The 24,453-nt window shown below is 44.4% G+C and overlaps 1 protein-coding gene across 1 annotated transcript in view; it reads left to right on the top strand.

The window, feature by feature from the left end:
* LOC126259578 (nuclear pore complex protein Nup205) overlaps positions 1–24,453 on the top strand; it is a 325,077-nt gene that overhangs the window by 125,599 nt on the left and 175,025 nt on the right. The window contains exon 10 of the mRNA XM_049956486.1: positions 5,506–5,676. Within this exon, the coding sequence (XP_049812443.1) occupies positions 5,506–5,676 (171 nt within the window). The remainder of the gene's footprint in view (positions 1–5,505; positions 5,677–24,453) is intronic.

Raw genomic sequence — 24,453 nt, 5'->3', positions numbered from 1 at the left:
GGAACAATACGTTTTATTTTTGTGTACTGAAAACTATGATAAGTATTTTTGTGGCTATGCCTCAGAAATTATATAAAATAATGTAAATTTTTGTAATTCTTCTAAAATGTTCTTATTGTACAACATAACATGACTCCTATAAATCAAATCAAACATTGTGAAAATTATATGTAATTAGATGAATAAATCACATTTCACAGTGCCGTTAAGCAGTCTGGGTCAGGTGTGCGACAAACTTGCCCCATTGGAATGTAACAATATCAGAGAAGGAAAGATGCTACTCGCCTTACACACACACACACACACACACACACACACACACTCATGCAAACACAACTTGCACACGTGTCTGCAGTCTCAGAGAGCTGAAACTACACTGTGAGAAGCAACACCAGTGCATGATGGGTGTGGTGACTGGGTGGGGGTAAGGAGGAGGCTAGGGTGGGGAGGGGGAGGGATAGTATGGTGGGAGTGGCGGACAGTGAAGTGTTGCAGTTTAGATGGAGGGCAGGAGAGAAGGTGCAGAGGGGCGAGGGGGTAAGTAGTGGAAAGGAGAGAAATAAAAAGAAATTAAAAGACTGGGTGTGGCAGTGAAATGACGGCTGTGTAGTGCTGGAATGGGAACAGAGAGGGGGCTGGATGGGCGAGGACAGTGACTAACGAAGGATGAGGCCAGGAGGGTTACGGGAACGTAGGATGTATTGCAGGGAACGTTCCCACCTGCGCAATTCAGAAAAGCTGGTGTTGGTGGGAAGCATCCGTATGGCACAGGCTGTGAAACAGTCGTTGAGATGAGGGATATCATGTTTGGCAGCGTGTTCAGCAATAGGGTGGTCCACTTGTTTTTTGGCCACAGTTTGTCGGTGGTCGTTCATGCGGACAGCCGGCTTGTTGGTTATCATACCTACATAGAATGCAGCACAGTGGTTGCAGCTTAGCTTGTAGATCACATGACTGGTTTCACAGGTAGCCCTGCCTTTGATGTGATATGTAATGTTAGTGACCAGACTGGAGTAGGTGGTGGTAGGAGGATAAGTCTCCATGACCAACTATATCCTCACCCGCAATTACTTCTCGTTTTAAGGCATTACCTACAAACAAATCTGCGATACGGCTGTGTGCACCCACATGGCACCATCCTATGCTAACCTGTTCATGGGCCATCTACAGGAATCCTTCCTAAAAACCCAGAATCCTAAACCCCTCACTGGGTTCAGATTCATTGATGACATTTTTGCTATCTGGATTGAAGGCGTGGACACCTTATTCACATTCCTCCAGAACCTCAACAACTTCTTGTCCACTTGCTTCACCTGGTCCTACTCAACTCAACAAGCCACCTTCCTAGATGTTGACCTTCACCTCAGAGATGGCTACATCAGTAACTCCATCCATATCAAACCTACTAACCACCAGCAATACCTCCACTTAGACAACTGCCATCCGTTCCATACCAACAAGTCCCTTCCGTACAGTCTAGCCACCCGTGGTCGTCGCATCTGCAGTGACGAGCAGTCCCTCTCAAAATATACCGAGGGTCTCACTGAAGCCTTCACTGACCCTAATTATCCTCTCATCCTTGTACAAAAACAAATCTCCCGTACCTTATCTTTCCAGTCTCCCACCACCTCCCAAAGTCCCACAGTCTGGCCACAGAGGAGCATTTCCCTCGTAATTCAGTACCATCCGGGACTGGAGCAACTTAATTACATTCTCTGCCAGGGTTTCGATTACCTCTCGTCGTGCCCTGAAATGAGAAATGTCCTGCCCACTATCCTTCCCACCCCTCCTACCGTGGTATTCCGCCGTGCACCGACCCTACACAATATACTTGTCCATCCTTACACAACCCCTGCTCCCAATCCCTTACCTCGTGGCTCATACCCCTGTAATAGACCTAGATTCAAGCCCTGTCCCATACATCCTCCTACCACCACCTAGTCCAGTCCAGTCACTAACATTACCTATCCCATCAAAGGCAGGGCTCCCTTTGAAACCAGTCATGTGATTTACAAGCTAAGCTGCAAGCACTGTGCTGCATTCTATGTAGGCATGACAACCAGCAAGCTGTCTGTCCACATGAATGGCCACTAACAAACTGTGTCCAAAAAAAAAAGTGGACCACCCTGTTTCTGAACACGCTGCCAAACATGATATCCCTCGTCTCAAAGACTGCTTCACAGCCTGTGCCATAAGGATATCCCTCGTCTCAAAGACTGCTTCACAGCCTGTGCCATAAGGATCCTTCCCGACAACACCAGCTTTTCTGAATTGCGCAGCTGGGAACTTTTCCTGCAATACGTCCTACATTCCCAAAATCCTCCTGGCCTCAACCTTCGTTAGTCACTGTCCTCGCCCATCCAGCCCCTTCACCGTTCCCATTCCACCACTACACAGCCGTCATTCCACCACTACACTCAGTCTTTTTATTTCTCTCCTTCCCCCGCCCCTCCCCCCCCATCCCCCCCCCCCCCCACACACACACTGCTCACCGTCTAACGTGCAGCATTTCACTGTTCGCCACCCCCACCATACTATCCCGCCTCAGCCCCCTCCTTACCCCCACCCAGTCGCCACTCCCATGATGCACTGGTGCTGCTTCTTGCAGTGTAGTTTTGGTGTTTGTGTGTGTGTGTGTGTGTGTGTGTGTGTGTGTGTGTGTGTGTGTGTGTCAATTGCTGACAAAGGCCTTAATAGCCAAAAGCTATAATTGTGTGAATGTTTTTGTTGTATCTATCGCGACTCAGCATCTCCGCTATATGGTGAGTAGCAACTTTCCTTCTTTGGTATTGTTACATTCCATCCTGGATTTTCCATTGTTTGAAACTTGCCCCGGTAGTTACAGAAATATGAATCTTATGAGTTGAACATAATCTTGCCTGGAAATTGGAGCCAGGCAGCTCCTTAGCCATTCTCAGTGTGGGTTCTGGAGGTGTTTTCCCACTGTTGACGATCTGGCCACTCTGACGGCGACTGTGCAGCAGGCCTTAGTACAGAGACGACATTGCGTGTGATATTTTCTTTTCCATTCATTGTATGTTTCTTATTACAACACCTTTTTCTAGTACTGAGTACATTAAGTTCTGTCTGATAGCTATGAACATGAGTGTAGTGCCCGTTAAGGAAGTATTTTAAGTGTTACTCTCCTTTCCATTGCCATAAAATTGTATAGTGCCTACATTAAGGAGTCTACCATATCACTCCTTATTCATGGATGGTTTTGCAATATATTTTTTTTTTCTCTTTCACTCCTGCAACATCGACTCATCAGCTGCAACTGGTAGTTGAGAGGTTTTTAATTTTCTACAAGTGTGTGTGTGTGTGTGTGTGTGTGTGTGTGTGTGTGTGTGTTGTTTTAACTGTTCTCATTGTAATTCTAATTTACGTGACTTGCAAATTAGAGAGGTTGCAGGGCCTCATATTTTATTTAAAGCACTATTGGTTACCTAAAAGACCTGAAGGTTGGCATGCTTAAATCAATGAACAAATTTTGAAGTGCCTTAGCCACAGGTCTGGGAGAACAGACATTCATGGCACACCTGATCCACTTTCATAAGGTTTTCTTAAGATCACTGTATTATTGTGTATAGATGGTGTATGGTTTAGGAAGACTTAATTATCTCAATATTATCCATACTCTTCGCCAAGAGTATATCGGGCTAACCAGAAGTGCTCTCAGGAACAGCTGCGTATCCAGTCTGTGCTGGGACTGGTGACCCAGCATTTTCCATCTGTCGCAAGCTTCTTGTGGTGTGTCATGCATATAAGATCTTTGCTGTTTCAAATTCACCAGACTGACACACTTTTGCTCACTCTATTCTGGAACAAATTTTCTCAAATTGTCTGTGGGCAATTATACCACTTGGAATTGGAACAAAAATTGAGCTGGAGACACTCGGTGTGCTATCGTAGTTGCTTAAAAGACCCCTGGGATATTTTTAGGTTCTTGGGTTACAGTAGATACTACACTCTTGCTTGTTTTTAATCCAGTATTTTATGAAATTGTGAATGCACGCCACTCCTGTGTAGCTTCATTCACGACTGGGTCTAAATAGGGGCTCCCTTCGGCTACTGTGTCATTCTCATCGATCGTGTCCTAGAGGTCGATCTGTCCAGAGAATTTGGTGTGCTCGGTGCAGAATTATGTGCCATCTTGAGGGTACTGGAGTAAGTGAGACTACTAAATTTCCTCATCTGCTCTGACTCCCTCAGTGTCCTTTAGTCCCAACAATACTTGAACACAGAAGTAAAGTAGTTCAGAATGGCCAGTACATCCTTCTCCACCTACCGAGGCTAGGGGAGGATGTGTCATTCGTATTGGTACCATGGAACTTGGGAATTCGAGGAAATGAATTAGCAAATATAGTAGCGGAGGAGGCATGTAGTGATGATCAGTTGATGTGGTATGCTGTACCCCTACGGTTATGACATCCTTCATATTTTTTTGTGTTCAGGACGCAGTCATGTATCGTCTGGATTTTGCTCCAGAGTGGGGACCCTGCAACGTGTAGTGTTGGTGAAGCACAGATCAGAGTGTCACATTTTAGTTTACTGTGAATTATGTAGAGACGAGGGCAGCAGCTGATGCATGCATAGGAATGCTCTGTATTTCAGATGATAATGATACGAAGGTGGTACTAATTATAAGGTTTTTTTGAGATATTTAACTTGCTCACTAAAATATTGTGCAGAAAATTTTCAGTGTTTTATTAAAGTGGCTGGCTCATCTATGTGTTTCGCAAGTTATGAACGAGCTACCCATTCAAGTTTCATTATTTTAATCTCCTCTTAGTATTATTTGTTTTTAAACAATTTTAGACCATTTGACCAAATTTTCAATATTTTCCAGATTGTGCATGTGTGTGTGCACCTGCGCGTGTGTCAGTGGCTGTGAGAGAGATTGGACAGTCAGAGTGGAATTTCAATCAATGAAAATTGTATTAATACAATTATTTTGATTTACACATTTTAACATTATTTGTCTCTAATCATGTTAGTAAAGGCACTAAAAACCCTGTTGTCGAGCATCCCCCCCCCCCCTCCCATTTCTCTCATTAGTTAGTGCAAAGGAGTTTTGATTACTATTAAACTTACTTCTCAGTGATTATAAAAAGCTAAGAATGAAATTGGAAACCCATTTTCAAAACAAAATTATTGCAGTTTCTATTTGAACACTCTTTCTCATGTCTTGATGAGTTTGAAAATGAAGTAAATGATGATGATAATCAGTTTAGTTCTTCAAATGCCAATACAAGCATTACATATCTGAAGTTCTTACTGTGGAACATATATGTGCATGTTGGGATTGTGACACATTGCTTCCCGTCTACTCACTGTCTTCTAAAGCTTTTGTTTTAGACTGTGTACCGTGTTAACATTTATATAAAGTTACTTTGATAGACAAAAATAAGTATATAAATATTTTAAGTTTTTTTACTGTATTTTTGCTTTGCAATTTTCAAATAAACAGTGTTTTAATTTGCCTTTCTCATATTCTTATTGCAGGAAGGTTTAGAGCCTCCAGCAAGACTTCCACATCATTATGAGCATATGTTACTAGCCATGGCTCGTTTGTATCATTGTGATAGATTACAACAGGAACTTGTCCTCGAATACTGGAATCCTCCAGAAGAAAACAGAGGGAATATCCTTCCATTCCGTAGTACCCCTCGAAAGGTTGGTAACTGTAGAATATTAACTGACTTGTTACTTTAAAAGAGGATTGTGTTATATGCAGACCCTGAACTAGTAGGATTATTCCAAAATTGTCACATGGAGGAGGAGGAGGAGGAGGAGGGACCGGGGGGGGGGGGGGGGGGATAGTTAATAGGGCAATTGTAAAGCACAAGAAACAAGTTGCCATACACAAAATGAAAGGATTGTGTAGATTATTAAATTCATAAGGTAAAATATAACAAGAAGATTCAAAAGATTCTGAACCAGTGAAGCTATGAAACTGGCAAATAATGGCTTTTATATACATATAAAACTGATCAAATGTTTTACAACACTTTCACAACTTGCATTTTTTGTTGTTGTAAACCTCTGTATCAATACTCTCTTGAGCACATGAAATGAAAAGCAAACTCTTAGTTCAGTTGAGTACATTGTCTCCCCCTCCTGTCATGAACAGGAGAGTGCAGCTTATGTACACTGTTATGTCTATCAACATACCTCAGAGACTCATTTCAGGCTCAGACTGTGTGCTCATTGTTACTTTACAGCATAAGGGGTACCAGCACAGGAAGGTGCCTACAAACCACTGTGACGTTATTTGGTTTTTCAACAGCTGTTTGTGAGAGACTAAAAATTGATGATCTCCCTCCTAATGATTGCGTGCAGTCAACACCACCAGCTGGTGAACATTGCTTACAAATTATGATTCACAAGTATCCCGAGGAGAATGCACAGAATTGTGTGCTTTTGTTGTGGAGACCATTGATTGAGTTGTTTTGACGCAGCCAACACACACCCAGACAGCACACAACTGTCGGTGCACCATTATTGTGGCCTTTAGGCATACATTACAAACAACAATATAAACACTGTAATGTGTGAAGAAGGTGGACAAGGGAACAGCCAGAATGGAACTTTTTTTAAAAAAAGGCCCTGGTAAATTGATGTGTAGTCCCATGGGTCCAACAGGGAAGTAGCCAGTCACAATTTGGATCTTTATCATGTACTGACGCCATTGGGTGTAATGTAGGATTGTCTTTTGATTCGCTCTAATCTGGATGATTAATGGAGTGCAGTTGGAGCATGGAACAGGCCTGAGTAGCAAAGCGTTTCTGTAGATCACGTGGACGAGGATCATAACTTGGTGCAATGTGAAGGGGGGGACCTGTATTGATTCAATATTGAATGTTACCTATCAGCACATTTGTTTCACGGATGTGCACTTTTGAAGAACTGCCTTTATATTTTGGCTATTATTTTGTTTTTATTTTGCAGTAAGGCTATTTTTTAAAGTTTACACAAGGCTTATTTCCCTGCTCCCCTTTAATTCAAATCCACATAAATTTGAAGGAATGCAGGCGATGGAAAACATTTTTTTGAGTGGTTTAGAATAACAACTGAAGCTATAGAGGAAACAATTTTTATGTTTCAGAAAAGGTAAATACATTGGGTAAGTAAAAACTTGGTGATAACATAAATAATTGAGGGAATACATGCTACCATTTTTAGATACAGGAAAAGCCGTTTTAGTACAGTCTCTATATTATGAAGAGAGTAATAGGGACTTTCTGTGTTTACGGAGGCTTAGTGGGAATAATTAAAATTGCTGCTCACAGTCTGGCCTCAGCAGCCAGAGACTGTCATATTGTGTGTGTGTGTGTGTGTGTGTGTGTGTGTGTGTGTGTGTTGCCGATAAAGATTTTTATGGCCGAAAGTTTATTTTCTGGCAGTCTAGTTCTTGTGCATACCTGTGACTCAGCATCTCCGCTATATGATAAGTAGCAACTATCCTTTTCATAATATTGTCATATTTTCCATTGTTTAATAACTGAAATAAGAAATAATTGAGCTGTGTGTTAAGAAGGGTGAAACAGAGGGTTGAAGTTTCTGTTTAATATTATTTAGTAGGAATGAAGAGATGAAAGAAAAATTTGCTACTGTATAAAAGTGAACCTCTTACACATTTATGTCCCTGCTTGTTGGGCGCCATAGGATACTAATAATCATAGTGTTGTACATTCTAAGATACTGAATATTTGTTTAGATTTTGGGGGATACAGAGCTATGCTCAGAAGGTATGCGGTTCAGGTCAAAAACCCTGCACACTGTGCATGTGCAACCGTTTTCTGCTGCACGATCAGTGTGAAATTCATGTCAGTTGTGAGTGAGACGTTGGGGGTGTGACGGTTGTGTATGTGATTACTGATTTGTCTGGCTGTGTCAAGAGTAATTCAGTTTTAAAATGGAAGGTAAATGGGGTCAGGTCGGATTACGTGTAATGTCAATGCTCCTACATCAAAATTGATTCGCTACACGGATAGAATCCGACAGAAATTTACAATGCTTTGAGGGAGGTGTGTGGGAAGAGTGCAGTGAATTGTAGCACAGTATCACGGTGGGCTGTTCATTTCTGTGAAGGTCGGTTAAGCACTGAGGACAACCCAAGAAGTGGAAGGCATCAGCTGCAATGGACTATGCGTTTCACGTTACTATTAATGACATTATGAGAGACGATTGATGTAAAACGTGAGAAAATTGCGTACGAAGTAAGAATGTCGGTATCACTCGTATCAGTTTACTGAATCGTAACTGAAAAGTTAGATGAGAAAAATTGCTACGTGTCCTCGGAGTCTTTTGTGGCGGCACGACTGGATAAAATCTTCTCGGTTTTCGAGCCGCGTCAATTCCAGTAAAAGTCTTGAGCTTTTGATGACTAGTTCTGCCATCATTGTCAGGGGTAAAACTACTGACTGCCGGGGCTGGCACTATTTCCCACTTATACACCCACGATTATGGCCGCCGGTACCAATCGGAGGGGGCCGAAATGGTGCGTGCGCAGGAGGCAGGTCGGGAAGCTCCTCCGCAGACCGAGTGACGTCAGGTGGTGCGGTGGGCCGGCACCACGTTTGAAACTGCCACTCCTGCCTCCCTACAAGTGTTGAGCACCCACCGTTGCTCCGTTTTGACTCCCAAAGCCCGTCCCCGTGCCCTACTCGGTGTGTAGCCCTGGTTTCTGTTGAAATTGTTGCCGTTCATTCCAATCTCAGTCGCCTAATTTATAACGGAGTTCCAGTACGTTGGTGCACAAGCCGAGACTCTCGTGTTCTCAAATTGTATTTTGTACCTGTTTTCGAGGCAATGCTCAGCTGTGCCCATCTCGTCAGGTTTCCTTTGCTCGATGTGTCTCTTGTGCTCGGTGCAGCACTCCGCAAATGTGCAAATTATCTGGCCTATATTGATGCTGCTGCACTTGCGAGGGACACCGTACACGTCGGGCACACAAAGAGCTGTGTCGTCTTTAACAGGGTGCGACGTATCTTGTATCTTGGGGGCGGGCTGGAACACTGGTCTCAATCCACGTCTCTGAAGTACACGTCCTGACTCGGTGCCGGTTGCCCTATAGCAGGCTCATCCGAGAATTGCGCCCACGCCCCGCGGGCACAAGACAGTGTAGTTCAGCGCCCCGTCTGCGACCGTGTGTCGCTAGTGTCGGCATAGGAGCAAGAGAGAGAGAGAGAGAGAGAGAGAGAGAGAGAGAGAGAGAGAGAGCGAGAGCGAGTGAGACCGCACAGCACTGCTCTGGGTCTAACCTAAACAAAGTATTCTATTTTAGAATTAATTTTATGTAGGGTATATAGAGCTTCCTTCTTACTGTTAGTAGTTACAAGTAAGTATTTTTTGTTATACTTCGTGCTACAATTTTTTGTATCCCTTTTCAGAGTTTAGAAATCGGATCCTTAGTTTGCTGTTTTGTATGTAATAATTTTAACTGACCAAGTTTGAAAACTTACTAAAATAGAATTAAGGTTATAAAGCTCTTTAATTCTTACAGTCAACATTGTTAAAGAAGACAATTAACATTTTACACTTTGTCTTTTTCGAGGAAACGATTTTGTCTAGGCTCGGTACAATATTCCGTGAGACTGCTAACCTCAAAGAATTGACTAAATTTTTATCGCTATAGAAAGAACGGTTATTAGTTTTAGCAAGCTTCAAAAGAGAGTAAAAGTGCTGGCAAATATACATGGAACAAAACATTGAGAGAACTTTGGCCGCATGCTTGTGCAAAAGAGGATATTTCTCTCGTGGAAGACAGCTGTAAAAGTCATTCAAAGTTTTACACATAAGAAAGCGGTCCTTCAGGCGGATATGGCACTGTAGGTCAATCAGCTTTAGTTGAAGCACTTGTGAGACGTCCTCTGCCCAAAGGGAAAACGGGCGAACAAATATATCTATCGGCTGTCGTTCGGGCGGTCCGCACGGCCAGCTAAGCGGCACGGCTCGGCCACTGCAGCAACACGCGAATTCGCCCGGGGTGCTGGCCGCGGGCGATCGCGGGCGCTAGCGCCCCAGGGGCACAGTTTGGACGAGCCTGCCCTATAGTATGGCAGGAAAACTGCTGACTTTGCTTCTTTTACTGATTCACGAGGCGTCGTGCTTCAGTGGCACCTTACAGCATTTGCAATTTCTCTTCTGCTGTAGCGATTCCCCTTAACATGTACCTCAAGTGCTGCAACTCAGATTGTAGGTGGTAGTCATCAGAAATAACTTTGGCTCTGTGTATTAACATGTTCAGGACCGCATTCTTGTGTACAGGGTGGAGAAAGCTACTGGAGTGCAAATATCAATCGTTGTGCATTGGTTTCCTTTACACTGAACGACAAAGCTGGCCTCATGCCTTCCGCTCAACTAAAACATCTAAGAACGGTAGCTTGCTATCCTTCACCGTCTCGATGGTAAATTTAATGTTGGGATGGACACAGTTTATGTGATACACAAACTGCTGCTGTGTGTTTTCACCGTGAGGTTATATCAGGAAGGTGTCATCAGTGTACAAGACCTATTCAGAAAGTAGGGAATGTTTCCGTCTGGTGCCGCTAGGTGCACACTGATCACATATAGTTTGGCATGTGCGTGTTCGGCAGCTCAGTTGGCATCCATCTGTGACAGCAGGATCATCTGTGCATCTGGTTTTTTCGATATTCGAATTTGAAATGTGCGCTGCAATCGAAAATCCCTCCAGTTGTGAGATGTGGCCTGTGATATGGTTTTTGTTGGCAAAAACCTAAAAAGTATAGAAATTTATCGTGAACTGTGCGAAGTGTACGGAAAGAACGTAATGAATAAATGTTCTGCCGGGAAATGGTGCATTCGATTTAAAAATGGCCGAACCAACGAACACGATGAAGAGAATAGTGGACGCCTGAGCACTGTGACTGACGATCTGGTCGCTAAAGTTGACGAAACGATTTGTAAAAACCGTCGCTTCACAATAATGGAGATTTCGCTTTCTTTTTCACAAGTTTCACAGACTTTGTTGTTTGAAATTGTCACTCAAAAGCTAGGCTACCACAAATTTTGTGCACGATGGGTGCCCAAAATGCTTAAAGAGCACCGTAAAGAACAGCGAATGGGGCCAATGTTGACATTTCTGGAGGCCTACCACTTGGGTGAAACACGTCAGTTGCGAGACAACATTACCCTCCATGGAGTGGGGGCACAAAAGGTGTCCCCACCCCCCAAAAAAAAAAAAAAAAAAAAAAAAAAAAAAAAAAAAAAAAAAAAAAAAGAAAATGTTTGCAAACCTTGTTAGCAAGGAAGTTGATGGCAACAGTGTTTTGGGATGGGCAAGGTGTGCTTCTTGTTGATTTTCTCGAACATTGAGAAACAATAAATTCTGCCCAGTACTGTCAAACTCTGCACAGCCTTAGAAGAGCAGTTCAAAACAAACATTGAGGAAAGCTGACGTCCACTCACTGATTGAAGTCTCAGGCGGCAGAATTTTACGACGAAAGTATTTCAAATCTTGTCCACTGCTGTGATAAGTGCCTCAATGTGTTTGGTAACTATGTGGAGAAGTAGTATGTCGGTCACTCTTTCAGATGCATATAATAAAATGTATTTCTTGTACTTAATTTCTTTTAATACCAGAATGTTCCATACTTTCTAAATGGCTCTCTTACCTAAGGAAGCAAGATGTACGCGACACCACAGAGTTCAGAGCCTACCCCTCAAAGTGCACCAACCCTCAGGGGCTCACCATTTTTTTTGCTGAGTACGGGCTAGGCGATCCTGACATTCTTGAGCTGGGGAACGGTAAGAGCCGCGGGTCCTCTGCCACCGTAAGCTCTGGGCACGCTTCAGCGACAACCGTGTAGCGTGGCAGTGGAACGTTGTGTGTCACAGGGCACGGGGATCTTGGCTCGACTGCCTGGATCGCAAGGATGGAATAAACCTCTATAAAGAAAACCTCAATCTCGAGGTTTTCTGCGTGCTGATTAGATGCGTGGCTGTTGAGGTGGAACAGTCATTAGTGGGCAACCTCTGGGAAACCTGCCGCACGCCAGTTGTATGAGGCTTAGTCAGTCACGCGGGGCTCTGTCTTGAGTGGACCCTTATTTCCCTAGCTGCTCATGGGACGGAGATGGAACCTTTGAAATCTTCTTCTTCTCCTCCCGGCGGGAAGGGTGTACTATCGGGGAGTACTCACACCCAATCATCAAAATGAATGAGGGAGGCTAGTCCTCCTGATAATAAAGATTGTTTGTTAGAATGAAGAAGGAGAAGCAGCGGAGACATGAGACAAATTATGGAAGAACATGACCATTCCAAATTAATATAAAAATTTCGTACTACTACTTTTCGATCTCATGCTTGAGAAACTGGAGCGTATAAATGAAATGTGAAACTATTTCCTAACAAAAACTTTTTGCTTGTAGCAGGCCGAACATGCATTTGATATTGATAATTCGTGAATTATATTCTGTTGTATTAAAAAAAAGTGACCGTTTTTGCCAAAACAGTCTCATTTATTAGCTGCAATATTAGGCTGGCCTATTTTGTTTTATCTTGCAGACCATGACAAAATCCACGTAATCAGATCAAGAAACCACACCAGATTTGGGTACTGTTTGTATTAACAGCTATTTCAGTATTAGACTACAACATTTTGTTTTTTCATGTAGCAAAATGTTTGAAGAAGTATGATGAGGTAATAGATTCTTTTGCAGAAAGGAAAGCATGCCATGTAAAGCTGTAGCATGGTTAGAGAGGGGAGAAAAATGCTTGGACTTAAGGATTGAAGAAATGTGTATTGTCTTGCTTTTAACTTGTCTTTATTGGTTTCTTGTATCCTATATTGAATTTTATATTACACAAAAAAAGCAAGTTGTTAGCTAATAGACAATAAAGAGTGCAAATTTTCCTACGAGTTCTTGTTCTCCAGGTTTCAAATAATTCCATCCAATGTTACATATGAGGTTTTTTTATTAAAAAAAGGGGGGGGGGGCTGAATGTTAAACTGGCCGACTGGGTGCAGGAGAGGCACCACAGGACATTTGAATTTCCACTGCTCTGAATATAGTTTGGTGGCATCCATTACATTACAAAATATTATACGTTTTAATTCCATAGAGCGAAATACAATGACGTTGCGATAGGAGAATGCTGTGTAAGAGGTGTGGCACTGCTCTTTGGCACACTTAAGACCAAATAACATGTTTTACATTTCTCCAAACACATGTCTTCTATATCAGACTTTTCAGAAAGATGTGCACTACAAAATGAACATATTTTTGAAAAGTCTATTTTTTAAATTTTTGGCATCCTATCTCAAATGCTCGAGGGAGGAGGGGGTGGGGGGTGGGGCACAACTATCTGGTGCTGATGTGCAGAGCAGTCTGAGTTTTAGTGGGAAGGTGGATAGTCTCCATGTGACCCATGTTTACATTTAGTGATTTTGCTGTTTCCTCTTCGTTTATTGCTCTCACGTCACATGAAAATAAAACTGATTTCTGCGTTCGGGAGCTATCAAGTGAATTAAAATACATGCACATAATTATGGAAGGCTAAAATATGTTATTAGATTAAAATTTTATTTTATTTGCACTTTCTGACAGTCAAGCATTAATCGCCTTGCAGAACAATGAAGTTATTTTTGCCAGTTTGCTAAAGAAATTTGGCTTTTATTAATCTTTTCCACTGAGGCAGTCAATTTATTCGAAATGAAGTGTTTAATTCTGCACTATTGGCTAGTTTCAACTGTTCACTGCATTCCAAACGATCATCTTTTCATCTTCTAGCATTTACAGCATTATGCCATAATAAAGAACCAAACATGAGATAACACAGTACTGGTACTATTAACACTACCTGTCTGCTACTACTATACCATAACCTTAAAGTTGAAGGCAGGTTGTTGAGTAAAACTATCTTGTTAAAGCAATTATGGTACATCGCAACAGAGCAGTGTTACCCTCTGAGAGGAATTTTGTTATGTTGACCGTGTTGTACCTAACGGAGGTGGCTTATTGGAAGTGAAAGTCAGAATTACGTAAACATTTAAACAGTAACGAATAGTATTTTACCTACCTACACTGTTTAGAGAGTAAAGAAAAACGGTCGCCAGCCTAATTAGGCAAGAGAATGATTAACATTCTTGTTAAAGAAATTAGATCTGAGTAACTTCAACAGACAAACACAACCTACCCCCCTGCGGGTTCGGGGGTAAGAATCGGCCCGCGGTATTCCTGCCTGTCGTAAGAGGCGACTAAAAGGAGTCTCCAACGTTTCGGCCTTATGTGATGGTCCCCTGTTGGGTGTGACCTCCATATCTCAAAATTTTTCCGAAGAGCGAGCCGATTGGGGAAGGGCGCCTTACTTGGTGCATTGTGTCCATCTTGCTTTGAGAACTTTCGCCAGCTTTTTCGTCGTTGCGTTGCAGTCCTGCCCGCTCTACATCTCATGGGCATGGATACGCTCCTGCGTGCACTTTCTGCCAAGCGATGTGCAGGGCCACTTTCTGCACTGACGGCGACCATGGACCACATGTCACCTAACATCCAGCACGGTAGCCAGTCCGTTGTGGTGGGGCCGCCATGTACCCTCTTGGTTGTAGCCCCCTGACAACACAGGGATCGCTCTACTGATGCCTGCGCCGTTAACTCCCCACTTATGCCAAGGAGTAGATGCCCATCTCCCTGGGGCATCGGGACTCCTGGCAATGGCCATCCTGCCAGGTGGCCTTTGCTGTGGCTGGGTGGCGCCCGTGGGGAGGGTCCTAGGTCGGAGTAGGTGGCAACAGGGTGGATGACCCGCGATGAAGCGTGGCACATCTTATCTTGCTGGTGGCCAGCCACCAGCAATCTCTAAGCATTCGAGGGCCCATTTTAAAGGTAACGTTTATGACCCCAAATCGTTCCCCTCCCTCGCCACACCATGGGAGGAACGAAAGGCTATGAATGAGAGCGACGTATTCGCCCCGGTATCTCGTCTGTACCAGAGCTGACGGGGAATCATTTGTGTCTGTGAAGCCTCAGTTCTTTTTCGAACATTTAGAGGACAAGTTCGGGGAGGTGGAGGGCTTGTCCAAGATGTGGTCAGGGTCAGTCTTAATAAAAACGGCATCCTCTGCCCAGTCACGAGCCTTGCTCGCTTGTACGAAGTTGGGGGATGTTTCTGTTACTATCACCCCCCATAAAAGCTTAAATATGGTCCAGGGAATTATTTTTCACCGCGATCTCCTTTTACAGTCCGATGACGAGCTGCGCGCCAACTTAGAGCGACGAGGTGTACATTTCGTCCGGCGTGTTCATCGGGGTCCGAGGGAGAATCAGGTAGCTACCGGTGCCTTCATCTTGGCCTTCGAAGGTGACATCTTACCAGAGAAGGTCAAGGTGATGGTCTACCGGTGTGACGTCAAACCCTATATCCCTCCCCCGATGCGGTGCTTTAAATGCTGGAAGTTCGGTCACATGTCCTCTCGCTGTACTTCTAGCCTCACATGTCGAGATTGTGGACGCCCATCTCATCCCGATACTCCATGTGCTCCGCCTCCCGTCTGTGTCAACTGTGGAGAGCCTCGTTCCCCTTGCTCGCTGGACTGCAGTGTCTTACAGAAAGAACGCAAAATCATGGAATATAAGACCCTGGACCGACTGACTTACACTGAGGCTAAGCGGAAATTTGAACGGTTACATCCCGTGCGCATGATGTCATCTTATGCCTCCACTGTCACTCCTGCTCCAGCTCCTTCAGCTGCAAGTTATACAGTCAGCTCTCAGAATCAGAGGACCTCACCTGCCCCCTTGACAATGGGGGGCCCCTTCTCTCGCTGTTGCTCCCACACCATCTCCCTCGGGAGCAGCACCCACTAAACCATCGGGGACACCAGTCCCCACTTCTAAGCCGGAGAAGCGTAAGTCTTCTTCGGCTTCTCTCGCTCGGAAGGGATCCCTTGGGTCACTCCCTTCCCAGGTTCCTACCAGCGGCACAGCAGACACCAGCCAGTGGCTGAAGAAGCCACAGGTCGCTGGTGGACGGGCTTCGCGATCCTCTTCGGTCCCAGAGACTGACTCCAATAAGCCCTCTCACCAACGGCAACCAAAGGAACAGCGAGAGAAAACGACTTTGAAGACCCGTAAGTCCAAGACACCTGCGGTGGCACCTACTCCACCGCTACCTAAAAGCTCTGCATCTGAGGATGAGGTGGAGATCCTTGCGTCCGCTGAGGACCTCGATCTCGCCGATCCCTCAGACGCAATGGATAGCACTTGCACGGGTGCTCCATCGGATGCGGCAGGTGACCCAGCGGCGTAATCTGCCTTCCCAGTCCCGTCACACCTTTCTCCGCAATGGACAATACCATCCTCCAGTGGAACTGCAGTGGTTTCTTCCACCATCTAGCTGAGCTCCGCCAACTTATCAGCCTTCACCCTTTCTTCTGCATTGCTCTCCAGGAAACTTGGTTTCCAGCAATGCAAACCCCCGCCCTCCGTGGCTATCGGGGTTATTATAAGAACCGAGCAGCTTATGAAAGGGTGTCTGGTGGCGTCTGCATATATGTCCTTCACACTCTGCACAGCGAGTCTGTCCCTCTCCAGACACCTTTAGAGGCTGTCGCTGTACGGGTGTGGACGCCACAGGCTGTTACCGTCTGCAGTCTTTACCTTCCACCGGATGGTGATGTCTCGCAGCATGTCCTGGCTGCACTGGTAGCCCAATTGCCGCTTCCTTTCTTGCTATTTGGCGACTTCAACGCCCATAACCCTCTGTGGGGTGGGTCAGTGGCAACAGGTCGAGGCGCCATCGTTGAGCATTTATTGTCGCAGCTCGATCTCTCGCTGTTAAATGATGGTGCCTACACACACTTCAGTGTGGCGCATGGCACCTACTCCGCCATTGACCTTTCAATCTGTAGCCCTAGCCTCTTACCGTCTGTCCAATGGAGTGTGCATGACGACCTGTGTGGTAGTGACCACTTTCCGATCTTTCTGTCACTACCACAGCGTCACTCTTCTGGGCGCCCTAGCAGGTGGGCTATGAATAAGGCTGACTGGGACTTGTTCTCCTCCACTGCCGCTCTTGAGCCTCTCTCTAATGATGACATTGATGCGGTGGTTCAATCGGTCACCACCGGCATCGTTACTGCCGCCGAATCTGCCATTCCCCGCTCCTCTGGGTCCCCTCGGCAGCGGACTGTGCCTTGGTGGTCGCCTGAGATCGCTGCAGCGATTACAGATCGCCGGCGTGTGCTACAGCGTCACAAGCGACATCCCTGCATTGAACACCTGATCACCTTCAAACGGCTGCGTGCGCGGGCCCACCGCCTTATCTGCCAAAGCAAGCAGTAGTGCTGGGAGCGGTATGTGTCCACCATTGGCCTCCATGTCACTCCATCGCGGGTCTGGGCCAAGATTCGACGCGTCTACGGCTATCGGACACCTGTCAGCGTCCCTGCGCTCTCACTGAATGGAGCAGTTTGTACTGACTCCGACGTCATTGCAAACCACTTAGCAGAGCATTTTGCTATGAGTTCCGCTTCTGCGAATTACCCCAGGCCTTCCGCTCCATTAAAGAGCGGATGGAACGTCGGAGCCTTTCTTTTCGCACCCACACTTCTGAATCCTACAATGCTCCATTCAGTGAGTGGAAATTTCACAGTGCCCTTGCCGCTTGCCCTGATACCGCTCCCAGGCCAGATAGCATCCACTGTCAGATGCTGAAACACCTTTCAGTGGACTGCAAGCGACGCCTCCTCGACCTGTACAACCGTCTCTGGGTCGAGGATGAGTTTCTGTCGCAATGGCGGGAGAGCATTGTCATCCCCGTTTTGAAACCGGGCAAGAGCCCTTTGGAGGTGGACAGCTACCGCCCCATTAGCCTCACCAACGTTCTTTGCAAGCTTATCGAATGGATGGTGAGCCGGCGCTTGCATTGGGCACTGGAGTCTCGGGGCCTTCTGGCTCCGTCTCAGGGTGGGTTCCGTAAAGGCCGCTCCGCCGCCGACAATCTGGTGAGCCTGGAGTCTGCCATCCGTACTGCCTTTGCCCGCCGTCAGCACCTGGTCGCTGTCTTTTTTGACATGCGGAAGGCGTACGATACTACATGGCGTCATCACATCCTTTCTACGCTTCATGGATGGGGTCTTCGGGGTCCTCTGCCGATCTTTATCCCCAATTTCCTGTCATATCGTACCTTCTGCGTGCAAGTCGCAGCCTCCTATAGTTCCTCCCACGTCCAGGAGAACGGCGTGCCACAGGGTTCTGTTTTAAGTGTCTGCCTGTTTTTAATAGCCATTAACGGCCTCGACGAGGCCGTGGGAAATTCTGTCTCCGCTTCCCTGTATGCTGACGACTTCTGCCTTTACTACAGCTCTATTGGCATTGCAGCTGCTGAACGTCAGCTACAGGGCGCAATCCGCAAGGCGCAGTCTTGGGCTGCAGCGCATGGTTTTCAGTTTTCGGCTGCCAAGACCCGCGTTATGCATTTCTGCCGGCGCCGAACGGTCCATCCTGAGCCGCGGCTTTCTCTTGTCAACGAACTTCTTGCTGTGGTGGAGACCCACAGGTTTTTGGGGGTGGTTTTCGATGCCCGGTTGACTTGGCTGCCTCATATCCGGCAGCTTAAGCAGACGTGTTGGCGGCATCTAAACGCTCTGAGATGCTTGAGCCACACCCGCTGGGGCGCCGACCGATCTACCCTGTTGCGGCTCTACCAGGCGTTAATCCAGTCCCGTCTGGATTATGGGAGCCTAGCTTATGGCTCAGCATCCCCATCTGCGTTACGGGTGCTGGACCCAATTCTCCACAGCGGGATACGCCTTGCCACTGGTGCTTTCCGCACCAGCCCTGTGGATAGTGTACTAGTGGAGGCAGGTGTCCCTCCACTGCGGTTACGACGCCAACGTTTGCTGGCCGCTTATGCTGCCCATGTTCTAAGCTTGCCCGGGCATCCAAACTATCGTCTCCTGTTCCCGCGATCGGTCGTCCATCTGCCAGAACGTCGGCCCCGGTCTGGTTGTACAATCGCAGTCCGCGTCAAAGAGCTTCTCTCTGGGCTTCAGGTTTTCATTGTTCCAACTCCTTTCCGGGCCACTTTGCATACACCCCCATGGTGTGTTCCTCGCCCTTGCCTTCGGCTCGACTTGGGTGAAATCAGTAATCGTTTCGTAACTTAAATTCTATTGTTGACTTATTAACAAATATAAATTCTGTACTAGTTATAAGCATTTGGAGGAACAACTAATAGTATTCTTAAAGTATTTATTTCGCTCTGTTCAAAAACATGTTAGCAAAGACAGACCTTAATTAATTCCAAAGTAATTAACAGTTTTGTCAAAAGTATTGTTTAAGTAACTATACTTGTTAATTTCATCATTTAAACAAATAATTTGGCCTATCTCTTAAAGTAGAAGAAACTGTTAAAAAGCCGTAATTTTTTGATGCATTGAGTTAATTTAATAAGTTAAGTTTTAATTGTAATTTCTGTAAATTTAACTTTAAACATTGCGTAGTTTCAGTACCTATTATTGTGATGATATGTAAGGGCCCAATTTTTGGTCCCAAGCCAGTCAGTCCACGGCCAAGTTCCAGACGAGGATCGTGTGTTGGTTAGAACAACGACAGTGCATCAACTTAACAGTGAAATAAATGTTACACTAATAGGCCATGTGTTAAAGCAATGACAGCATCTATTCCATACGTACTTGATTATTCCGAAAAAACTGTGAATTTGTGGTTATGTTTTTACTGCTCATTAATGTTCAACAGTAAACTATTGTAGCAGTATGTGGATGTTCACCTGCAAACTATTAATGAGGCTTATGGAAAGTTAAACAATAATGCATTGGCCATATTAAATGTGTATATGGGGGGGTTGTGAAAAATGAAAGTAAACATCTGTGAAACGTAACTGTGCACCTGTCGACTACATTATTTACTGTAGTCATTGTCCAAATTACAAACCTTATTTTTCAGCCAGTGTAGCAACGCAGTACATTGACACTGAGGACAACAAACGAAGAAATAAAAGTAGGTGAACCGCTACAAGTACCTCATACAGTTGGTACCTGTGTACAATGTTTTTAGATTTGCGTACAACCAGGGGACCCATGGGAAACTTTCGCACTTTTATAGTTTTAAATCAAGAATTTATGATTCAAGGGGTGTGAGGAAAGTAATGACTGTTTTTTTTATCTATCAGAGTTTTTATTTTTTCAAACAACAATATTGTCCCCTTGAAAGTATTTCTCTTCTTCCCTTCAGCAGCTGTAGACTGGTGGAGTCGTCAATCCCAGTCTTGATAGTAGTGATGAGAGGCTTCCCCTGGTAGGGTCTTTAATATGTCACTCACATTCTTTTGAATGTTCTCGAGAGTCCCAAAATATATCCGTTTAAGACATTTGTCAATTTTGGGAAAAGAAAACGTCACGAGGTCTCAAATCATTGAATAGGGGGTGTGGAACAACAGGAATATCTTTCGCGGTCAAAAATTCCCTGAGTCTCACGTGGATGTCTTTGTAAAACACTTGGCTGACATTTGTCCTGTGGGAATAAATTATTTATGCATGATACCCCGACTGTCAAAAAAGCAAATCAGCATTGTTTTGATCTTTGATTTGCTCATTCGAGCTTGCTTTGCCTGAGGAGATGTCCGAGTGCGCCACTTCTCACTTTGCCACCTTATCTCACTTTGCCACCTTATCTCAGGATCGTAATAAAAAATGCAGAATTCATCACCTGTGGTCACATGAATGAACCACTCGTGCTCATTGTCAATCCTCTCAAAATTATCAACACACGTTTCATTGATTGCCCTTCCGCTCGGTTGTGAGGTTTTGCGGCATAATTTTGGCCAAAACTGTGGTCAAAATTTGATGTAGAGTGAAAGTGTTTAACAGGTCATCCACTGTGCTTATTGTTAAACATCAGTGTGATCTCACAAGAGCATACACCTGTTTGATGTTTTTGTTGTTTTTTGAAGTTTGAAGTCTCCCTGAGAGAGGCTCATCTTCACCATGTTCTCTGCCTTTCAAAAATGATTTGTGCCAGTGAAAAACTTGTGCTCTTGATATAAGGAATGTTCCCCATAGGCCTGTTTCTCAATTTTTCAAAGCTCACACTCACAGATTCGCCGAGTTTAGCACAAAAATTGATGGCATAATGTTGCTCTAAATTCTGCTGTTCCATTCTCGTAGCACACAATAAAAACACAACTTGAGTGATGGCCCTTTCGAAAATCATGTGATGGCTGTATGGAGCTGAAACCCATACTGAGTATCTGGAAGGGATGAACACACTGGTCTGCACTAGTATAACAGCAAAGCATTGTCAGATCACACACGGTGTTGTCAGTCTTATTACTTTTATCACACACATTTCCATACACATAATTTTAAACAAAATTCTTTACAGAGCACTACAATTCCTTGTTGTGGACGATACTTGACGTCAGAATGTAATGTTCGTGTACTTTTTGTTTTTCATTTTTTTAAAGGATATAAAAAAGTTAGTTGCTTTAGTTACCAGTGAAAAGGCTGCATACAATTGATCAGAACCCAAGACGGGATTTGGTAAATACAGTCCCACTATTTGAAGTGTTTGTCCCTGTGATTTGTTTGTAGCGATCGCAAATGCAGTTTTAATAGACAACTGTCTACTTGTCAGTTGAAAAGGCATGTTTGTTTGTGTTAAATTTATCCGTGGTATTACAACAGTTTTCCCAGTGTCAATCAGCTGAATATTAATCGGAAATAAGTTGAGTTGTTTTACAACCATGTGTGATCCATTGACTGAGCCCTGTCTAGTGTTCAGGTTTCTTATCAGCAGCGCAATATTGTTTTTCTTTAGTATAAGTTAATGTGGTGGTAATCCTGATGGATCTAATCAGTGTAAGAATTCTACAGGACGTTTGTCATTTTGGAAAATATATTCGTTTAGAAAAGTCAGTTTGTATGTTTGGCAGAGATGGACTATGATAGTGGTCATGGTTATTGTCTATGACAGTGCTGTATGCAAATTGTCCAGTTAAGAAGTATTTTAAAACAAATAAAATAATCCAGAATCAAATTCACCCTTTTTCTGAGTCTCTCAAGGACATTTTTGTAAAACAATTGGTTGACAGTGTGTCCTGGATGGACAAATTCTTTATGCATCATATTCCAAGTGTCAAAAAAGCAAATCAGTCCTTCCCCCAGGCTGTGGCCAAGCCATGTCTCCACAATATCTTTTCTTCAGTAGAGCACTTGCCTGCAAAAGGCAAAGGTCCCGAGTTCGAGAGTCTTGGTCTGGCACACAATTTTAATCTTCCAGGAAGTTTCAAATAAAATACTACTTGTAATAAGGTAATATGAAAAGGGAGTCAGTTATTCATGAATAATCACTGAGCTTCATGAAGTACAGGTATGATGCCCTTTTGCCTGTGGTAAGTTAAAAGTATCTTTTCTGTTACAATTTTCCACAAATAGTAAGTTTTAGTGCAAAATCGATATGTGATATCAGAAGCCGGTTAGAAAACCTTTCTAGCGATACGTGATACATCCCTGTATGATTAGTATGTGGTGAGAAAAGGGGTATTGACTTGAGAAATAATATATATTGATTCACATTATCACCGCACACAGTTAGGATACCCACTGATGTCTTCTGGCAATGAAGATGCTGCTGTGCCCCTTGCACTAACTTCAATCTGTTCGGGAAACTAACACAAGGGCTGCAGACATCCAACTACGCTCCATGTAAATCTTCCTGTCCTTTCTTTGACCACCTGAATGTTCGCCTCACCTCATTAGCTGAGTGGTCAGCACAACGCAAATGCCATGCAATGGGGCCCGGATTCGATTCCGGCTGGGTTGGAGGTTTTCTCCTCTCAGGGACGTTGTGTTGTCTTCATCATCATCATCATCATCATCATCATATCGTCCCCACCAACATGCAACTCGCCAAATTGGCGTCAACTCAAAAGACTTGTACCAGGTGTCAGGTCTACCCGACGGGAGGGCCTAGCCACATGACATTTCATTTTACCATCTGAATAACTGAGTCCGCATCCACCCCAGGATGAGTGATGTTGTACTCAGGAGAATGATGGTACATTACTATCATGCAATTTAGAACTTGACATTTGATTTTCTTGTGAAAGCAATGAACTGTGAATATGTATTGAAATGAAACAGGGTGTTGTAGTTATCCCCTTTCATTATTAACCACTTATCTCAGTCTTCCAAGTAGTCTATATTTGTGTAGTATGAATTACTTATGAAAAATGTCTTAGCTGCCTTCTTGAAGAGATATATATATTAGTAATCTAGCTGCCTTCTTGAACGGATATATATTAGTAATCTCATTCATTTCCTTGGGCAGTGTATTATGCAATCCTATTCCATAACAGAAAATGTTGTTTTAAGTTTTTTGTTTCTTTTTCCTTGGCAAATGTTAGCCCAAACTGGCTCTTCTTCCATGATTATGTATTGAACCATTAGTGAAATACTTAGTAGTGTTTTCCCTGATAAGTGCTGCAGATTGGTAGAGGTGCTCACTTGGTGCAGGAAGGATGACCAGTTTTTAGACACAAGGGTGGTTTGATAAGTCTGGTAAAAAAGTAAGGAAAAAATGTTGTTATAGTCTCCTTTTAGAGATATGCTCTTGGTCTAGTGATCCCCCAGCTATTTCATCCCATTGGAGAAATAGATTATGTCAAACTCTGCAAAATACTTGTTGACTGCAACTATCACTGCCTCATTAATTGAAACTTTCTTCCCAGCAAGCCATTGTTTCAAGTCAAGGAACGGGAAGAAGTGAGTTGAACAGGACAGATGAGGAACCAGTTCAAAGCCCAACTCGAGCACTTTTGCCATTGTTATCGCTGATGTATGGGACCCGCCAGGTTAGCCGAGAGCGCTAACGCGCTGCTCCCTGGACTCGGGTAGGCATGCCGGCCCCGGATCGAATCCGCCCGGCGGATTAACGACGAGGGCCGGTGTGCTGGCCAGCCTGGATGTGTTTTTTAGGCATTGCAGACAGTTGGGGTACACTAATTCCATCCCTGGAGGTACGGGGTGGTGGCAGGAAGGGCACCTGGCTACCCCTTACACTAACATTGCCACATCCGATTAACCATGCCGACCCTGCATATCCGCGGGAAAAAAGGCGCAAGCGAAAGAAAGAAAGAAAGATCGCTAATGTATGGGGTGGTGCATTAGCCAGATGAAAGAGCACTTTTTTGCATGGCAACCTTGGTCTTTATTCAGCCAGTGCACATTTCAAATGAACCAACAATGAAGCATAATGTGGTCCAGTAATGGTTGTGTCTTTTTCCAGGTAATCCATAAGGAATGTTCCTTGGGAATCCCAATAGATAGTTGCTATAACCTTACCAGGTGACAAAATGGTCTTTGCTTTCTTCTATGCGCTTTCACCAGCTGTTGGCCATTTGCTTTCACTGCCATTCCAGATTGTATACCAGCCAGGTTCGTTTCAGAGTATGGTGATGTGATAGCTT

The sequence above is a fragment of the Schistocerca nitens genome, chromosome 5 (assembly GCF_023898315.1).
Source record: "Schistocerca nitens isolate TAMUIC-IGC-003100 chromosome 5, iqSchNite1.1, whole genome shotgun sequence".
NCBI classification, from domain to species: domain Eukaryota; kingdom Metazoa; phylum Arthropoda; class Insecta; order Orthoptera; family Acrididae; genus Schistocerca; species Schistocerca nitens.
The sequence above is the reverse complement of the archived record's forward strand: the minus strand, read 5'-3'. Positions and strand labels throughout refer to the sequence as shown.